The 20,128-nt window shown below is 40.0% G+C and overlaps 4 protein-coding genes across 6 annotated transcripts in view; 2 read left to right on the forward strand and 2 right to left on the reverse strand.

Moving 5' to 3' along the window:
- Nucleotides 1–122: 122 nt before the first annotated feature.
- Nucleotides 123–12,275, forward strand: LOC148883993 (uncharacterized). The gene is given in 13 exon segments (XM_089022758.1): nt 123–637; nt 1,083–1,270; nt 1,356–1,615; nt 1,618–1,767; nt 2,249–2,265; nt 2,951–3,066; nt 4,163–4,181; nt 4,677–4,902; nt 5,465–5,516; nt 5,578–5,661; nt 5,755–5,813; nt 11,710–11,755; nt 11,845–12,275. Coding segments are annotated over 13 exon segments (1,236 nt in total). The 5' UTR covers nt 123–625; the 3' UTR covers nt 11,852–12,275.
- LOC148883994 (uncharacterized) lies at nt 9,699–11,694 on the reverse strand. Its single transcript, XM_089022621.1, has 2 exons — nt 11,485–11,694; nt 9,699–10,260 (listed from the first exon to the last, which is right to left on the reverse strand). The coding sequence occupies exons 1-2, from the start codon at nt 11,546–11,548 to the stop codon at nt 9,752–9,754; spliced, it is 573 nt and encodes a 190-aa protein (XP_088878747.1). The 5' UTR covers nt 11,549–11,694; the 3' UTR covers nt 9,699–9,751.
- fam228a (family with sequence similarity 228 member A) lies at nt 11,779–19,550 on the forward strand. Of its 2 annotated transcripts, none has more exons than XM_089022620.1 (9): nt 11,779–11,919; nt 13,741–13,817; nt 14,096–14,260; nt 14,336–14,401; nt 15,541–15,735; nt 15,804–15,884; nt 16,470–16,545; nt 16,632–16,752; nt 19,426–19,550. In XM_089022620.1, the coding sequence occupies exons 2-9, from the start codon at nt 13,743–13,745 to the stop codon at nt 19,505–19,507; spliced, it is 861 nt and encodes a 286-aa protein (XP_088878746.1). In that variant the 5' UTR covers nt 11,779–11,919; nt 13,741–13,742; the 3' UTR covers nt 19,508–19,550. The 2 variants fall into 2 exon arrangements, with proteins under 2 accessions (XP_088878746.1, XP_088878745.1); XM_089022619.1 differs by lacking the exon at nt 11,779–11,919 and adding an exon at nt 12,890–13,038.
- Nucleotides 19,551–19,706: 156 nt separating this feature from the next.
- The window catches only part of itsn2a (intersectin 2a), a 35,886-nt gene continuing 35,464 nt past the window's right edge, over nt 19,707–20,128 (reverse strand). The window contains exon 40 of one of the 2 annotated variants that reach the window (XM_089022615.1): nt 19,707–20,092. In XM_089022615.1, the coding sequence (XP_088878741.1) occupies nt 19,938–20,092 (155 nt within the window). In that variant the 3' untranslated portion in view covers nt 19,707–19,937. The remainder of the gene's footprint in view (nt 20,093–20,128) is intronic. The other variant, XM_089022616.1, reaches the window with a different exon arrangement.

Genomic DNA, 20,128 nt, shown 5'->3' on the forward strand with positions numbered 1-20,128 from the left:
TTTATTACTTGAGATAACTTGTGACGTCACTTTTGCCTCAGTGCACATGTACAGTACAGTATGTTATAGAATTGTTCTACCATATAATATCGATACTGCCTCCAAGTGGCTACGCCGTGTACAGCAGAGGGAACACCACGTTGTGAGCCAACTGAGAATAACGGTTTGCTTTATTTAACCGTGTCACTATTCCACATAATTTTATGAGTAATATTTTGATGTGGTATTTTTCAATGAAACATTTAGATTTATTTCCAATGTTTGGGACCATATGCGTTTCGAGTTACGCGTGGGTTCATGGGAAAATATTTTGGGCATCATTGTATATAGATACATACATACAAACAATATTTAAATATACCAATCATAATAATTCATTAATGAGTCAATTAAAACATCCGAAGATTTCGATATTGTTGAGCTTGTGTGTTTTAAGAGGAACTAAAACCGAAAGTGACAGCATAACGCGGAAGTTTCTGCCGGCATGTGTCACTGTATTAGTTTTACCTTTGCCCACATCGAGTGTTGGCGTGTATTTTCAAACGGGTTTAAGGCCATAACAAGTAAAAGTGAATATTTAGGACTGGGTTAGGTTCGGAGAGTGTCACTGGACGTCCACCATAAGATGAAAAACACGGTAAGGACGGCAAGTTTTCAGTTGCTACAGTTGCTTACTCAAACAGAATTAGTTCTGATAGCACCTTTAATTGCACTTGGTATGTTTGTTCCGTCCTAACGTCGGAAACTGCAAAGGGACTTAAGCACCTGCACTATATACAATCACACAATAAACTCCAAAGAAATGAGTACTTTGTATGTCCAGTAATCTAGAATATACGTATATTGGGATACCATGTCAACGTGTCAGATGTACCTGCTTGTAATTTTTAGAATTTCCTTTCCTCTCCCTTTCATAACTTTACTCCTGTGAAATGTAAATTTCTCCACTGCGAGACAAATAAAGGCACATCCAATCCAATTTATTTCAGCATTCTAAGACTTCACTCTTTGTCCATACTTTATGGTCCCAAGCAAATGCATATGCAAGAAATCAAAAGTAACTGTGATGTGGTGGTTGTCAGGATTGGAAGTATGTGCCACTAGGACTCCAGGAGGATAATAATGATGATGAAGAGGAGATGGTGGACATATTGGAGGCAAGGAGGCACAGCAGTGACATAAGCCATGCCCTGAGGACTTTCAGACCACATAACAAAACACCACTGATTGACTCAACGCAGCCGTGCTGGCCTCCCGCAATGTACGAAGTGTAATCGTTGAGGTGAGCATGCACCCCAAATCAACACAGAAATGTTCTAACCTCTTACTGTTACGGTTTTGTTAATGAAAGAAAGCAATTTCCAATCCGACATGTTCCTTAGATTGCCACAGAGACGGACGGGCTCCACACATGAAGTAGTGAGAGCACAGGCGGCTGCCATTTTGGAGGAGATGTCCCAAAAGCTGCAGCTTGGATTTGTGCGTTTGATGGGCTTCATGCTCAGCAAAGTCCTCAAGCGTATCTACTCCCACATCTACGTCAACATGGATGTGCTCCACACGGTCGCCATATTTAACGAGAATTTACAAATTCATTTTCATGACACACTTTCTTTGAAACATTTAGCAATTTGTAGCTTCAGGAGATGGTATTGGATGCACCTGTTATCCTGCTGCCCAACCACAGGAGTTACACCGACTTTTTAGTCATCTCCTACATTATGTTTACCTACGACATCCCGCTACCTGTCATTGCTTCAGGACTGGGTAAGTAACTACAGTAAAGTCTCGTTATATCGATATCGGATATATCGATAGTCCCGGTAATATCGATACTATTTCTATGCACGCACGGAGAAAATTACATGCAAACAGGGTCTGATATATCGATAGTCCCGGTTATATCGATATTTTTTCGGACTCCCTTGAATATCGATATAACGAGACTTTACTGTACTTGTCTTACGATAGACCTAATTTTCCAAGTTTTTCCAAATAATAAGCCACTGCATGGTCTTTTTTTTGCTTTATGCAATAACAGTGGTCAACAACTTTTTTAAACTCATTGACTGCCATTCCCAAATGTATTCGGGAATTGAAAAGCATGACGTGGAGTGCCATTCCCGAGTTTGTTCGGGTTTTGGTTTTTCTTGTGGGGGTTGCCGAGAAAGTCAGACCTCTAGCAATGTTTTTGCCTTCCACGAGTGGGCAGCATTTGACTTTTGTCCATGTTAGCGCTTTGTTACAGCTTCAGCTGTTGTTAAAGTCTGATATGAATCAATACCTATGTATTGTATTGTATTGTATTGTATTGTATTTTGTACAGCCGTCCCCATTTGAAGCTCAGATAACTCCAGACTCATATAATTTCGGAATTAACGTTTTTTCCTAATGATCTATTGAATGTTTATGTAGTCCTAAAACTCAATATTCTGTGGGTCCTGCCATTTGAGTGAAAATAAGAAAAACCCTGGCACTGGAGTGGATAAGTTTTTGCACATTGTCTGGCAGTGCATGAGTTGATGAGTCATTTGAGCATATCTCTTCTTTTATAAGTACAGTAAAGTCTCGTTATATCGATATCGGATATATCGATAGTCCCGGTTATATCGATACTATTTCTATGCACGCACGGGGAAAATTACATGCAAACAGGGTCGGATATATCGATAGTCCCGGTTATATCGATATTTTTTCGGACTCCCTTGAATATCGATATAACGAGACTTTACTGTATGTATCAAACTGGTAGCTCTTTGAATTAATCAGGACTCAAGATGTATCTTTCAGTCTTAAAGGACAACCTACACCATTTTGTTTCCTAACTGACATCAGAAACACGTTTTATAGCATCTAAAATATCCAAAACATGCAGGCTGTTATTTTTAGTCAAATGCAAAACACCAATAAAAATGACTTAAAGTGTCCCTTGGCTTGCCTTCTGCTGCAGTGCCCGCTCTCGGTCCTGATGCAAACGGGCCTTCCCTGGTCATGCCTCGTCAAGAGGACGCTCTGGTTGAAGAGGTTGGCATTGAACTTTGGGGCACGGCTCAACTGGCCTGGTGAGTCCAAATGACAGATTGTAAATTTATTGTTCAAACTATTCATAGAAACACACACACACACACACACACACACAGGTTGGATTCAAAGAGTTAACCATAAAACTGTGAGGCAGACGTGCTAACCAGTAGCACCCTATGCTGGGCAATGTCCATGTTTTAAAAAAGCATGGTTGAGTCGAACACACTTTGCAGCTTTCAGCGAGATCAGACAGATTAGGTGAATGTGAGTTGGCACAACCATTCACACTCATTTACGGGGATGTTGCCTGGGATTACCGCACTGATCCCAAGAGGGACCTTCTCAAGCATCTCATGTCATCTCCCATCAGTTCAGTGGGAAGTAACTAAGTACCTTGCGGCTTATAAATACATGAATCTGTACTTGGATATTCATTTTTGGTTGACCTTTTAGTATACTAAATTGAATCAGAATCAAAATCAGAATCAGAAAGCTTTTAATCGTCCCATGATGGTGACATTTGCAGTCCACAGCAGCAATTTGAAAAGTGGGTGGGGAGGATGAAAAGAAAAAACATGTCAAAATGAAAAAACATGTCAGAAGACTGAGGTGTACAGTGAAAGCTCGGTTTACGAACCCCTTGGCCTTTGAACCCCTTGAACTTTTCGGTTTATGAACGTTACATTTATGAAAATTTTACCTTGTCATACGAACTATTTTTCGGGATGCACATGGAGTTGCCACAATGAGTGATGTGTCGTTCGTGAACGAGCCCGTTCTCCGAACAAGAAAATGGTGGCCACCGTTTTTGTCCTCTATTCCCCGCCCCAGTCTTCGGTCAAAGCCACGTGATTGGTCAAGAACACAGCAGTGAGGGATGGGGTTACAGACAGAGAGAGAGTGAGGCCGTTCTCCAAAAAACAAAATGGCGTCTTCGGTTAAAGCCACGTGATTGGTCAAGAACCAATCACGGGGGGGTTAAACATTGAAGAGACAGGCAGACAGAGTGAGAGTGTGAAAAACACACACGAAAGGGAGATGACAGAAAACAAACAAAAGTGAAATAGTGAGAAAATTGATAGAAATAGAAAACAGTGAAATTTGGACCCATTTCAACTTTGATAGTTCAAAAGCAGAGTGTAGACTGGAAGGTTAAAATATCCCATCAATCAGGCTCCACAAATAATCCGCACAAGTCATCTGTACACTTGATGCAAAAAGCTATCAACCCAGCTAAACAAATTACCATTGATGAAGAACTAGATACAATTATCACAGAGAAAGCACCTACAAGGGAGCATTCCTCAAGATGGTGAAAGGTTACGTTCCTCATCAAGTGTTTAATGCTGATGAAACCAGCCACTCCATTCCATCAAGCCATTAATGACCATCACAAAGGTAAATAAAATGACTTTATTGTACCGTACAGTTTATTTATTTAATCATAATACTATAGCACATTTATTATACATAAAATAAGACATAAAATAAGATATATTTTTGTGTAGTTTTGAGGCTTTGAAAATTAGAAAATAGATTTGTTGTCAACTGCAAATCTATTTTCTGTTTTTTTTTTTTGGGTGTGGAATACAAGAATAGAAATGTCATATTTTACTTTTGGCACCTCTGGATTATTTGTTGCTATATATCACACATCAGCCGTGGCTCTCCATTACCCCTCGGTTCGCCTCGAGGCACAACGTGTCTTCCTGGTCGTAGAGGTGGCGAGCCAGCAGCCAATCAGCAAAGAGGACAGTGTGGCCAAGATGGCGGCGTCCATGTTGATGATGGCGTCCTACCGCAATCAGTCAATTCATCTTTTTGTCCGGCCGGCCTTGCTGGCTACGGCCTTAAGTCTTTCTCGGAGCGGCCGGACAGGTGAGCGTGCATTTAACGTAAATGTGGAGTGGGTAACCATGGTAACATTAACTCATTCAGTGCCAGGCATGTGCAAACATGAGTCCACTCCAGTGCCAGGGTTTTTGTCATTGTCACTTGAATTTCTGGACCCACAGTATATTGAGTTTTAGGACTACTGTACATAAACATTTAAAACAGTGTTAGACTCTCTTCTTTCATCAGAAAAAAAGAGTTAATTCCTAAATTATATGAGTCTGGAGTTATATGAGCTTGAAATGAAGGTGACTGTCCCAAATACAATGCAATACTGTACATCCATATTGGTTTATATCGCAATTTAACAACTGAAGCTGGAAGAAAGTGCTAATATGGGAAAAAGGGAAACGCTGTCGCCTTGTGGAAAAGAAAAACATTGCCAGAGGCCATGGCCAGCGCTTTATTGGCACCCATGCATGAAAAAACAAAACTCCAACAAATCCGGGAATGGCGCTCTACGTCATATTTTTAATTACCAAATTCGTTTGTCGTCTAGGTCATGTTGAGGTTCCTCATTGATCACGACGCTGACGTCATCACGGAGCAAGACTTCCTACCCGCTGTGAGGAGTCTGGCAACCAAACTCATCCTCTCAGGTAAGAAGCGCAATCGCTTTCATCCGTCGTTATCAACATTATCTTGGTTCTCCATTGGAAGGCCATCTCCACACCTGTCGTCCGACGTCCAGAAGAACGTTTTAGCGGCCTTGAGGAGGCTGGCGGCTCTGACAAAGTTGAGGGTGTGAGTAATGAGATTAACCGAGGAGGGGGAAAACCTGTTTGGCTTCTAAGCTCATTTTGTCTACAGACTGCTGTTTTGTCTCGTTTGTCACAGATCCGAGAAGGCGTACAGGGTGGATAAAGACACCGTGAGACGAATAGAAGGCACACTCTGTAAGAATGCTGAAACAATAATCCTCAACCTTGGTTAATATCGCAGTTCAAAATTTGTCCCACTCTGTTTTATGGAGTGAATACAAAGGTAATGTTCAGAATCAGAAAGCCTTTAATCTACAGCAGCAAAATTGAAAGTGGTGATGGGTGAAGTATTCTATGCATAATAGAAATAAAAGAAACAAAATAGTAGAACGGAAAGGAATTTAAAAAGGTTTAGGAGCTGCTGGAGAGGCAGCCGCACAGTGGGTGCCATGACGCGGGGTGCTTTCGTAACAGCTGCAGCTGTAACAAAGCACATAGTAGTCAACCCAAAGCACATAATAGTCAACACAAAGCAAAATAATAAACACAACAGGAACACAAAAACATGGACAGTTGTGCAATCTTAACAGCTTTCCCCATGTACTCTATGATGTTTGAGTATAAGACAAACACGTTATTACATGAAGCACTTCTAGATGAAAGAGGAGAGGATGAAGGCCTCCTTTTCACCAGTGGATCAGAGATGTCATGGTGCACATCTGCTACAAGCAAAGTTTTCAAAGTAAACACGAAGCTGTAGCATCCATTGATGAAAAGAGGTTGTCTCACATCTCCCACAAAATCCGCTTCAATTCCAAGCTGCGACAATTCCACATATGCATCGGCGCTCCGCGCTGACGCTCCTTTCTTCCCATCGCGGGCTCCTCGTGGCAGACTGTTCAACAGCACAGACCTTTCCGCTGAACAAAGCGGGGATGTGAAAATGCTGCCCATTACAGGGGCAAAAAAAAAACACATCGGGGAAAAAAAAACCACATCAGGGCAAAAAAAACACGAACTTTTTTCGTACACGGAGCTGCCTCAATGAGTGATGTGTCGTTCGCGAACGAGCCCGTACTTCTAACAAGAAAATGGCAGCTGACTGTTTTTGTCCTTTATTCCCCGCCCCCAGTTTTTGGTTAAAGCCACGTGATTGGTCAGGAACGCAGCAGTGAGTGGGGGTGGTTTAAATATTTCAGAGACAGGCAGACGACAGAGAGTGAGAAAATTGCTACACTTGATGCAAAAAGCTATCAACCCAGCTAAACAGAACACAATTAATGAGGAACTAGATACAATTATCACAGAAAAGCATCTACAAGGGATCATTCCTCAAGATGGTTAAAGAAGAAGGCTACGTTCCTCATCAAGTGTTTAATGCTGAGGAAACTAGCCACACCATTCCATCACGCCATCAACGACCATCATAAAGGTAAATAACACGACTTTAGTATACAATACAGTTTATTTCTTTAATTATAATACCATAGCATATTTATGATATACTGTATGAAATAAGGTATATTTTGTGTAGTTTTCAGGCTTGTAAAATTAGCAAGTAGAGAATTATGTTTTATGTGGTCCTGGGAACGAATTATTGTCATTTTAATGGTTTCCAATGGGAAATTAATATTTGGGACACACACTTTTCACCTTACACACTCTGTCTGGGAACCAATTAAGTTCGTAAGCCAAGGTATTTGGGGCAGAAGCTCGACCAAAAGCAGTGCAGACTTTGGGAACGGATACAGTGTGGTATGATGGTATGTGTCGTTGAGCAGGGAGCAAAAAAGGTTCTGGTCTGAGCAATGAAAATGGAAAGATCTAGTGAAAATGACGTTAGCTATTTTAAGAATCGTCAGGTTGGTTTACTCTAGTTGTGTTGATTGGTGCTTGGCTAGTAATCACACTCAAGTGTTTTTCTTGTCCCAAGCTGGGCAAATCCATCACCGAGAAGCTCCAGACTGAACCTGACCTGACGTAAGATGTTAGTCTCCCACTGGAACGTGTCCAGCCTCGGCACCCAGGGCACATTTGCACTCTCAGCTCCATTTCAACACTAGCTTTTTCTCCTTTTTTGTTCTTCATGTGCCACTTTCTTCTCAGTGTCTTTAAGAAGAGTTTTCAAGACACCGGTATTCGTGATTGAATTCAAACCAGTTACAGTATGTTTTTTAAATTACAGTAAAGTCTCGTTATATTGATATCGGATATATCGATAGTCCCGGTTATATCGATACTATTTCTATGCACGCACAGAGAAAATTACATGCAAACAGGGTCGGATATATCGATAGTCCCGGTTATATCGATATTTTTTCGGACTCCCTTGAATATCGATATAACGAGACTTTACTGTATGTCTTTTGGATACAGCGTTTCATGTGTTAGGCTGATAAAGAAAAAAATGTAATTTTGTAAAATGGCAAATAATTTGAAATTGAATTGGATTGGAGATACCTTTATTCGTCTCGCAGTGGAGAAATTTACATTTCACAGGAGCAAAGTTAGGAAAGGAAGAGGAAAGGACTGAAAGAAGTAGAAAAACTAAATACAGGAGCTGCTGGAAAGAAATGTCACCAGAATGAAGTTGCGATATCCAAAGAATGAAGATATTTTTATTCTATGTATCAATTAATTATTTCATGAATGAATACATTTTTACGGCATGCGTATAAATAGGCCTATAAATAGGCATATAAATGCATATAAATAGGCCTAATAGGTCAAATATAAAAAAACAACCCTGTTGTGTTTTGCGACTTTTATTTTTGGAAACTTCTTTACATATCAATAAATGTAAAACAGTCATAACAAAATGCACCATGGACAAACCATTTTTCTTCTTTTACTTGAGCGAGAAACCACAGGGCAAAGTTCACAGTTCATCACTGCCGATCAACCGGCCCACAGTGCAGTTAAAAGGCCTCGTTGAGTGCCAGTTGACTGAGCCACCCGACACTATTTTAGATACACTTGCGGGACTAAAATATTGAGATTATTTAGCTTTACCAAATACTACAACCAACATTTAGTACTTCTGCCACCTTATTTGAGTAATTAATAGCAATAAAAGTGAGCAAAATTCAACATCGCCTAAGATGTATAGTGAACTCCAGTTTCTCAACGTCAATATGTAAATACTGTATTTTCTGGTGTATAAGGAACACCCCAAAGCCTTGATTTTATTCAAAGTATGACCCTGCGCCTTATACGCTGGCGTACCTTATATGTGAAGTAATATTGAGCCACAACAGGTTTCGGAACTACTGTCACCAGCCATTCCCCCCTGTAGAAGTAATGCGTAACCCCAGTCTCTACTGTAGCGCCTTATGTGGTGTGCCTTATATTTGGAAGACTCATATATTTATGTATTATAGTTGGAAACCCCTTTTCATTTATTGAAAGCGCACTTTACAGTCTGGTGCGCCTTATATATGGAAAATGATTGAAAATACACCACTCATTGGGGGTGCAACTTATACTCCTCCTTATACACCGGAAAATACAGTATATCCACGAAAAGCATCTGGTAGTTGGGATATACAATATCTCACAGGAGTTATTCCAAAATGTGACAACGAGGCACTCCATGAGCACAGTGTCACAGTCCCATTTGCCCATTTTGACAAAGGGGCTTTGAAGCAACCACAAAAGAGTGGACTACCCAACAAGAAAATGTTGGTGCTAAGGAACTAAGTAGCAGTTAGTTGGTATTTTCATTTTGACTGTAGTTGTGATTTGCTGCCATCTTGTGGCATCTATTGGCAATTATAAACCTTTTCATGGGGCATTGATTATTCGCAGCAGGGCTCTTTCTCAACCACAAGAGTGGACTATCCAACAAGAAAATGTTGGTGCTAAGGAACTAAGTAGCAATTAGTTGGTATTTTCATTTTGACTAAAGTTGTGATTTGCTGCCCTCTTGTGGCATCTATTGGCAATTATAAACCTTTTCATGGGCCATTAATTATTCGCAGCAGGGCTTTTTCTGGAATGGTTTACGTAATTTTCTTAGGGGTGTACAGTTGGGTAATAGGGTGTGATTATTTTCACTAAGGTGGTGCTTTTCTCCCCCAGCAGGTGTATCTAATTGAGTGTCGGGCAAGCAGGCACTACGTCCGTGCTAAGGATTATCTGTACACGGGCGGCACGTCCACCTTGATCCGCAGGGCGCTGACGGGGTCCTGGCAAAAGACGGAGATGTACTCTAGCACTTTGGAGTTGAGCCTTTTCTCACTTTCCTTGGCACGGTGGCGCTCCTTGTCCCAGCGCTCGCGCTCGCCGTTCATCTGCGAGAAGAGGTTGAGTTGAATGGCGCGCAACGTGGCCGCCAGCACGTAGGCGCCGCCCTGCAGCCCGTGGCATAACGCTGCGCCCACGCTCAACGCCGCCGCCATCAGGTTGGGCATTGTCTCGCACAGCACGCACGCGCCCTCCAGGAGGTGCAGTGTGCAAGTGCGGCCCATCAGCGGCACGCCGTGTGGGGTTGGGGCCTGGTGCTGAGTGCCAGCCAGGAGGTGGCGGGCGCAGTCGCTGAAGTGGGTGGTGGCGCGGCGCAGGGGCAAAAGGGCCAGGTACAGGTGGCACGCTGCCTTGGTGAGGGCGTGGAAGAGCAGACGCAGCTCCAACACGGCGTTGCCTGGCCGACAAATGAGAGATTAGGAAGTGGCAGGGTCAGATTGGAGTCTAATCTGATGCGGTGACTAATGTCACAGAGCATTAAAGTCTCATGAGAAGTCACCTGAGCACGCAAAGCACATCGTTTGAGTACAAACAACTCAAAAGCAGAAATACAATCAACAATTTGGGGTCTCACATTGTCTTGAAAAATAAGGCTGTGGAATTTAGACATTCTAAATTGACAATTAAGATTCCGACAAGTACTGGGAAGCATTTTTTACTTTCTGCAACTTGACTTGTCTTGTGATTAAAAAAAAAATCAGTATTTTGTACTTTATTGTCAATATCAGAAGATTAGTTTTCCAACCCAGGCAGATGACTTGATTAAAAAAAATGGAGATAGAGGCTATGGCAAATCGGACATGAAATTTTGGTTGAATATTGTGAACATTTATTAGACAGCATGTGAAGCAGGGAGCCAGAAGAATTTGTTAATGGTGTGAGCTCCATGTTGCACAAATGTCCATCTAATCTCGAAAAAGCTGATCCAGGCTAGGCATATTTTTTTTTGTGGTGGTATCATTAGCCATTTTTTTATTATTAGTTATTTTTTGTTCACGTTAACAAATCTAACAACATTTTTGATGGCATAGGATAGGAAACACATGCCATTCACTTGTTACATCTCAGTACAAACACTAAAGGAATTAATTAGAAGGAAGTTATTTTGTGTGTTCACGTTTTACTGCTATACTTATTTCAGAGTGTGTGCAATTTTAATTGAGTAATAGATAGCCCCAGTTTTGCCTTTTGCATATTTTTTCTCAGTCTTGTACCAATCACACCCTCACAGCCCAGCCTCCATTAGCACCCGAAGAGAAAAATCCTGAGTACTATATTTAAATTGTATTATTTTGAATACCAAGTTACTAAAAATATATGGCTTGCTTCATTTATGATTGAATAATGTATGTATGCACATTATGAATTCACAAGAGCAACATTTAATTTCGTATGTAGTAATGCACATTGCAAACAATAATAGATAAAGTTAACAAAAATGAATATTAACCCAATGTGTCTTTATTAATCTTAGTGGGAGATGGTCATATTATTATGAATGTATTTATTTATCTATTTTCTTATGTATTTATTTTTGCACACTCAAGCTACTTCTGTCCTCTTCACAACTTGTCAGACAGGGATAAATCAGATCAAATAGATTCAAAAATAAATGTCCTACCGTCTATAAAGCAGAAAATCCACAGAAGGACTATACACGCTGCTGAAGACGTGAACCAATCCATGTGACCCTCTTTTCTTCCCCGGTCGTAAAAAAAAACAACCAAAAATAAGTAACTCAAACGCAAAATAGCATTGACTTGTGATGATAAGATGTGGTCCTGACGCCTTTGATTGCCTCACATGATTGGATGGCTGATCGCGGCTGATGGTGGGGCGTGTGCAGCGTGTGGACGATTTGGATGGACGGAGACACCTACAGGATGCGCGAGGTGCAAGAATACGAGTTTGTCAAGCCTTTCGCTCAATCCAATGCGTCTTGTGGTCACACGAGTTCACTTTGTTTCATCTTTCTTTTCAGCTTTTAAACTTGAGGAGGAACGAGGTGGCTGTCAGTGATGTCATAACGACGCGTCACCGTACTTATTCGCAAATTGTAAGACATTGATGCCTGATTGACGTGACAATTTTATGTTCCTAGTCTACAATCTTAACACGTTTTTCAAATATTTGTTAAATTTAACTTAAGTACAAATTCTCCGCAATTGAGGTTTTTTTCTCCATCCTTTATGCATCTATCGTTCATTATAAAAGTAGATAACTGGATGTCGAGAAGCTGAACTAAACGGAGTTTGCAGTTTTAAAGAACACCAAACACTGTCAACCATGTTTAGTGTCAGGATAAACCAAGTAGCAATGTTCATGTAGCTCATTCTATAAAATTTAAATGTCATTTTTTTCTGAGAAAGATGTATCAATTAACAGTAAAGTATGTTGCAATAAAGTTATACTGACAAGTCCACTTTATTAACGAAAAAATACTCAAGTAAATTTATATGCAATGCATTACTACCCATTGCAGTCACAAATGTGTTTTGTGCACATATAATAATAATAATAATAATAATAATAATAAATCTCATTTACAAGGGCCTTTCAAAACTCTCAAGGTCACTTTACAGTCACAGGATAAGTTTTTCTGTGGGTGAGCAGCGGCATCCACACATTAAAAGTATATTACATCGTGCATCAATTATACTTATTTCATGGTTACAGCTGAGAATATTGACCATAAGCGGGTACTCGCATGTGTATCAGCTGCTGTCAAATCACAGGATATAAGACAAATAAAATATTTTAAAAAAACTAAACTTGATGGACGAATCAAATCATATGTGCATAACGGAATTATTTTTTTATTGAAAACATTAGGACCATTACAAAAAAAGGCATTTTTTTCAAATATGTTGGCAAAATGGTCAGTTTTTAGAGTGACCCCTAAATGGAACCGGAGCAAGTAGTTTTGAGCTTTGAGTTTGATTCAAAGATTTGAGCGGCCACCGTCGCAAAGGTGTGACGTCAGGAAGTTGCTCTACGAGCTGCGTGCTCATCACTCAAAACGCCTCCATGCGCAAAGAAGGACGTCAGAAGAAACAACTGACCGAAAGAAAAAGTATTTCGGCAGGGAAAGGTCGACAGGGAAAAGTCTCAACTGTTGTTTTTTTTAATTGAACTGTAGTTTTGGACCTGTTAACGCCTCGAAGTTTTGTGAGAGGTGAAACACTCTTTCGCAATGCATCATGGGAGATGCGGTTTACGAACTGTCTGTAGCTATGTCGTCACGGCGGGTTTAGCAAGCTAGAAATAGCTAGTAACAACTGACGATTTTTTTAAAATTTTTTTACGGGTAATCATCCGAACCAATATAACAATTTTTATAACATTTAATACAGTAAGGTATTTTTATCCACACTGTACGACCACTATGAAGTTATAGTGAAATAATGGAGACATTTGAAGCAACAACGATTTTTGGAGCTATCATTGTTAGCTAATTGCCAAAATTACACTTTGCTTCTACTCATGAAAATATAATACATTTTATTTTAGTATACGATGTGACCAAAAATTAGGTACCGTATAGATATTGTAAAATATTTTTAAAGAACAAGAGGGAACGGCAGGTATAGTGTAAACTGTTCTGTATGGAATGCAGTTATGAATGAGCTCACATTACACAAACTGAGCCATTGACTTGAACTCATTTTACTAGAAAATCATTTGAAACATCAACACGTTCTCAAGAGACTAAAACTTACAAAAAAATATTTGAAACGGCAAACACTAACCCCTCTTGAAATTATTCCACCCTAATTTGAAACACTACCCCCAAAAACACTTCAATCTGGATATATTTTCACAATAAACGTGTTTTAGTGATAAACTACTTTTCATTCACTCTGTTTTATTTCTTCAGAGATGAGGCCAAAGAAGAGTAATGATGGTGTCCTCACCTACCACATACCATTCAATATCAGACTTCTGGCAAGCGAGGTAGGTCACGTCTAACAGATTGATGGTTGCTTTAGCATGATTATCATCCAAATTCTGTTTTTTGAATATTTTATTTAGGGTCGCAACTTGAACCTAGTTAACACTACACTTTTTGCACCACATTGTGTATTCAGTGTAGTCCACTCAGCTATCTTCATCATATGATCCCTTCTCAAGCACCCCCACCTTCCCCGATATGTTTTCTTGTTGTTTTTCTCCTATGCCCAGTGGTTTGATTGAGGAACTGAATATTGTAAATATGTTCACGTTGCACTTAGGTTCCGGATTCCACATGCCCGCGGCTTGAGTTGAGGCTTAGTGCGCCAGTGACAAAGATGAAGTCGTGCATTAAACAGAATAAACGGGATGATGCCACAGATGTGGCGCAAGGATACAGAATGCGACGAGGCACCCTCTCCTACACCCCTACCAGGCTACTTCAGGTAGTGCACTAGTCAACCTGAGATAAGATGCTTAAGCCTGAGATAAGATGCTTGAACCTTACGTTTCTCTTTCAGGTAAAAATGAAAGCTGAAACTCAAGAGGCAAAAAAATTGACTCAACCCTTATTGGATATAGATGATGTAAGATTTCAAATGGAACTAAAGACATTTTTTTTTTAAAGAATACATTGTGCACCTACTTGTCTATAGACAGTAGTATTCTGTTTTGGGCAATAATCACGTGATTATGTCAACTGAAAGTAAGATCACAACTGCTCTTGCATTTGTGTTGCTAACCTTATGTGCCCCCTGTGCCTTCTGCAACAGATTGGTTGAACCAATGGTGCCCTCTCGAAAAAAATATATTTTGTCTTGTTTCTATTTATAATTGTTTTTAATTATTATATTATTACAATAATTATTATAATTATAATGATAATGACAATTATATTTATAATTATACTTATAATTATAATTATATATATAATATATGATTATATTTATTATTATTATTATTATTATTATTAAACAAATTAAAAGTAGGTTCGTCGTATCTGAAGATAGCAGTATACCTGATGCCATCTAAGTTTTAGAATCAGAATCATCTTTATTGCCAAGTATGTAGAACACACAAGGAATTTGTCTCTGGTAGAACACGCTGCACTAGTATCATAAGAAAAATTGAGGCACTATACAGTTCTATTTGGGTTACTGTTTCAAGAGTTAATGGCTTAGGGGAAGAAGCTGTTTAAATGTCACCTGGACATTTAAACAGAAAACACCAAAACAAAATACTTAATTGAGTTTTTAAGCCATTAAAGTAGTATTGTTTTTTTTAAAAAAAGCAAATACTGTACACGTACATATGTGAATTCATGAAGAGAATGAGAATAGGCAGGCTTAAGATTGTCTTTAATTATGTTCCGATTGAATAATAATAGTTAGTACATGATAACAGTTTAATTGTACAAAATTTTTATATTCTGTGCTATTTTCCTTTTTTTTTTTAAACAAAAATGGGTAGGGAGTGGAAACCAGTTCAGGTATAACTCTCCGATCTCGGCTCGCCACACTTGTGAGGATAAGCGGATGCAAAAAAATGAATGGATGCATGGGGCTGGAACCGATTATTGGCAATTAAGTTAGTCTCAATGTCTAAAATTGATTTGACACCCAAGTAAACTGAGACACAAACTTGGTATTGCCATGAATGGAACTCATAAGTCAAGGTACTGAGGACCTAGCATGTAAGACATATCTAAATTCTTGTCATTGTGGAGGACTTGGAGACATTCCTGATGAGGCAAGATGAAGACAAGATGATTAGGAAGGAGGTGATGCGCAAGTGGTTACATGAGGACTTCTGGGGGACGGTCCAAAAGAAGCTGGATCACCACATGGCCGTCTGCAACCCAGCTGAGATCAAGATGCAACAGAACATGTACCAACAATTTCTCAATCACGTAAACGCAAAGGTCTGTTGATGTTTAGCTGACACAATTCTGAAATCAGCATTCTGGCTCACTTTTCTTGTTGCTTTCAGGGCTATGTGTTTCTGGATACGTGTGACCTGGACGCATACAATCCCTATCTCCACCATGGCAAAAAACCACATGTGTGTGAGGTGAGTTTTGCATTTATTTTGTCACATGCTTTTGTTTGTGTTTGATGGATCAATGTGGATTTTTTCCCCCAAAAATGTATTCTGACGGAGATGCTTACCGTCAAAAAAATGATGCAATGCACAATTTTGGGCATGTATTTTAAAATGTGAATGTTCAGCTGTTGTTGATTCCCAATATTGCATAATATAAACTATGGTGTTTGCATGTTCTCCCTAAGCCTGCGTGGGTTTTATCCGGGTACACCGTCTTCTTTCCATATTCCAAAAATATGCATGGCAGACTGATTGAACACTCTAAATTATCTCTATGTGTGAGCGTTGATGGTTGTTCATCTTTGTATGCCTTGTGATTGGCTGGCAACCAGTTCAGGGTATCCCTCGCCGACTGCCCAAAGCCAGCTGGGATAGGCTCCAGCACCCCCTGTGGCCCTAGTGAGGATAAAGTGGTCTGGAAAATGAATACATATCTACAGTATATTCCATGAAGCTCTTTGATTTATTGACGTTTACCCAAGCGATGAAGCCTGGCGGAGGTTTCCTTCCCTTGTTTAAAATATCCACCTTGCTGACCATATTTCCACACAGCTGAGGATCGCCGAGCTGAAAGAGAAGGAATTATTCTACACGAAATTCAAGATGAGAAAGACTCGCTGTGTAGCAGGTAGCTAGCTTGACACTCAGCCATCACACGTCACATGGCTGATAGACATACCCAGTTGATAATATTTTATATGAATGTCCATTTAGGATGTCAGTCCAAGAGGATCAGTCCAAGCCAAGACAAGGATGGTGACTTTGCGATGCCTGCGATGGACTTATTTGTTGCGCGGTCAGTCGACAACAGCCACATGGACGACACAAGATCGAGGTACAACTAATACACACGATCGGTGTCTTACTCTTCACAAAGAAAAATATTATTCATAAAAGAAAACATCATTAACTCATTTGCTGCCATTCCCGAATTTATTTGGGAATTGAAAAGTGTGACGTGGTGCGCCATTCCCGAATTTGTTCAGGTTTTATCTTTTTTGTGGGGTGCCGATAAAGCGCTAGTCAGACCTCCGGCAATGTTTTTTCCCTTCCACGAGGGGGCCGCATTTGCCTTTTGTCCATGTCAGCGCTTTGTTACAGCTTCAGGTGTGGTTAAAGCGCTATATAAATCAATCTTCTATTCCTTTCGGATTTTCCCTTCAAGGGGTCGCCACAGCAAATCAGTGTCCTCCATCTTTAGAGGTTTGATCTGCATGTTTGTTTTGGCCAAGCTTTTACGTCGGATGCCCTTCCTGACACAACCCGATATAAATCAATATCTATGTATTCTTGTACTAAATTCATCCTGTCTACTTGATAACTAATGTTAAGCAGATTCCTTACTTACAGACAGTGTATTGTCGGTGTTCAAATACCTGACATGTTTCGGCGACTACTTCCGCCTTCGTCGTTGGACGAAGGCGGAATTGTTATTGTTATTTATTATTTAGGAATCTATGTATTCTATTATATTTTGGACAGCCCCCATTTCAAGCTCAGATAACTCCAGCCCCATATAATTTCGGAATTAACGTTTTTTCCTAATGATCTATTGAATGTTTATGTAGTCCTAAAACTCAATATTCTGTGGGTCCTGCCATTTGAGTGAAAATGAGAAAAACCTTGGCACTGGAGTGGATACGTTTTTGCACATTGTCTGGCAGTGAATGAGTTAATGAGTCATTTGAGCATATCTCATATCTCTTTTATAAGTATGTATCAAACTGGTAGCTCTTTGAATTAATCAGGACTCAAGATGTAGCTTTCAGTCTTCAAGGACAACCGACACCATTTTTCATCAGAAAAATGTTTTATAGCATCTAAAATAGCCAAAAGACGCAGGCTGATATTTTTAGTCAAACGCAAAACACCAATAAAAATGACTTAGTGTCCCAAAACTGCCACATAATGAGCTCGAAAACTGAGCAGATTCAGAAAGTCCCGCCCACTGTCACTATTGGTCACACACTGCCTTGCTCCAGAATCAAAACAATGGCTTCAGAGAGTTCAGATTCGGAGAAGATGCTTTATTGTTACTCATCCAGTTATTGGATTGGATTGGATTGGATTTGCCTTTATTAGTCTCGCAGTGGAGAAATTTATTATTTCATATTTATGAATATGATTCAAATAGTTCTGAAGAGGAAAGCATGTTTGCAATGTTTGCAATCGATTAAAGAAGTCCTTCCGTATCAATTCGAGCCGTCTGGACTCCAATGTCGCACCCATAAAATGCACAAGATGGGTGCACAAGCTCTGTTGGAAATGGGCTGATTTGTCTGCTGGGAATTTGCGGAAACGTACACATTCTTCATGTGTGTGACCGCAATTGGCTGCAACACACAATGATTCACCATTGCGTTATTTATGTAGTTTTCCTTCTAATGTAGTTTTCCTTCTAATTTTGCCATCAACATGATGTTTTCAGACCAAACAAAGGACCGCAAAATGCATTGTGTGTCGCTTTCTCGGTCCGGGGCGTTCCAAATGTGACGTCACGTAGGGGATCGTCATCAACTCGAAAACAAGACTTCCTGAATGTTCAGAGCGAGTCTTAAATGTAGAATATAGCTATATGCGGTGGAATCTTCTGAAAATACGCCCAGTAGAAGTCATTTGAAGCCATTTTACAAATTATGGACACTACTTGTCCGGAGACGTCGGTTGTCACATGTAACATTTTAAGACTCGCTCTGAACATTCAGGAAGTCTTGTTTTTGAGTTGGTGACGAGTCCTCACGTGTCGTCAGAAAAGGACCACCTCCTGACCGTAAAAAAGACGCATTGTAGCGTCTTTCCATCACGTCAATATATTTTGCTGTACTGTTTTTTTGAAAACCTTGTGTTACATCCAAAAGCCACCAGCAGAGGGAGTCAAGCTCCATGGAAGGAATGTATCAGCCTGTGGATACGGGCTGATTCATTCCTCACAGCTCTGTGGCCATTTTCTTGCCTCTTTTTGGGTGAGACATTCCCCCCGCCCGTTTGCCTCAAAATGACGGGGAATAAATTCTTTAATCGATTGCAAACATTTATGCTTTCCTCTTCAGAACTATCTGAATCATATTCATAACTGGATGTGTAACAAGAAAGCATATTATCCGAATCTGAAGCCATTGTTTTTATTCTCCAGCAATGCAAGACGTCTTGGCGTGACGTCACGAACTGGGGGCGGGCCTTTCTGAAAATGCCCAATTCGCAGCTCAATTTTTTGCAGATTTTGGACACATTAAGTCATTTTTATTGGTGTTTTGCATTTGATTTTAGATGCTATAAAACGTTTTTCTGATGTCAGTTAAAAAACAAAAAAGTGAAGTTGGTTGCCCTTTAAGAGAGGTTGCTGACCTGCATACAAAATGATACATACATCAATATAAATTTCCATCTTCATGGCTTCTCTGGGGAAAACCCCATCACGATGTAGTACAAGACAGAAACATTCTAAAATCTTTAAAAAATATAATTAGATGAACATCTTGTGAATAACTTTATGTAATGTGTTGCACAGCTTGGTCATACCGTTCCATATACGCGAGTCCTTCACTCTGGATGGGACGTGCCATCACAGCAGCTGCTGGTTTTCCAGATGAGTAGCGCTTTCTTAATTTCATATTAATGAAGTCTATTTTATTGCCACAAACACTGCCACTACTACTGTTACACACACACATACACACACAGGCGGCGATAACGAAGCCCCCCCCCAAAAAAAAAGGACTGTTGATACTTTATGTACAATGCGCACAATTGTACAGCATGTCCAATTTATTCATTTAACATGTTGACTTTTTCTGTACCAATAAAAGCATTCCTTCAACAGGCACATCAATTATTACCGTTGGACATTGACAAGGTTTTATCTGTCAGGTTTTAATCGAACATTGTGAGGATAATCAGTTTTGGATGACAGAAGCTAATTTATATGATCATGGCAAGGTCACTCATATGTGAAGGCACATGTGAATCAATGGCTTGTGATGTATTATATTATATGACAAAGTGACTTTGAAATATTATTAGTCATTTGGGTGTCGGCTCATAAAGCTGCAGATCCAACTTCACCCAGACTTCTCCGGTGGGGACTTCGTGGAGCAGCAGGCGACGACCAGCGGCACCTTTACTTTCCATTTCTTTCTTAATGGTCGCCACCGGAACTTCAGTACGTCCCAGGAAGTCTAGTGAAAAGATGGAATGTCCAAAAGGTTACACTG

Source organism: Hippocampus bargibanti, linkage group LG19 (genome assembly GCF_051943395.1).
Source record: "Hippocampus bargibanti isolate YZ-2025 linkage group LG19, ASM5194339v1, whole genome shotgun sequence".
Taxonomy (NCBI): domain Eukaryota; kingdom Metazoa; phylum Chordata; class Actinopteri; order Syngnathiformes; family Syngnathidae; genus Hippocampus; species Hippocampus bargibanti.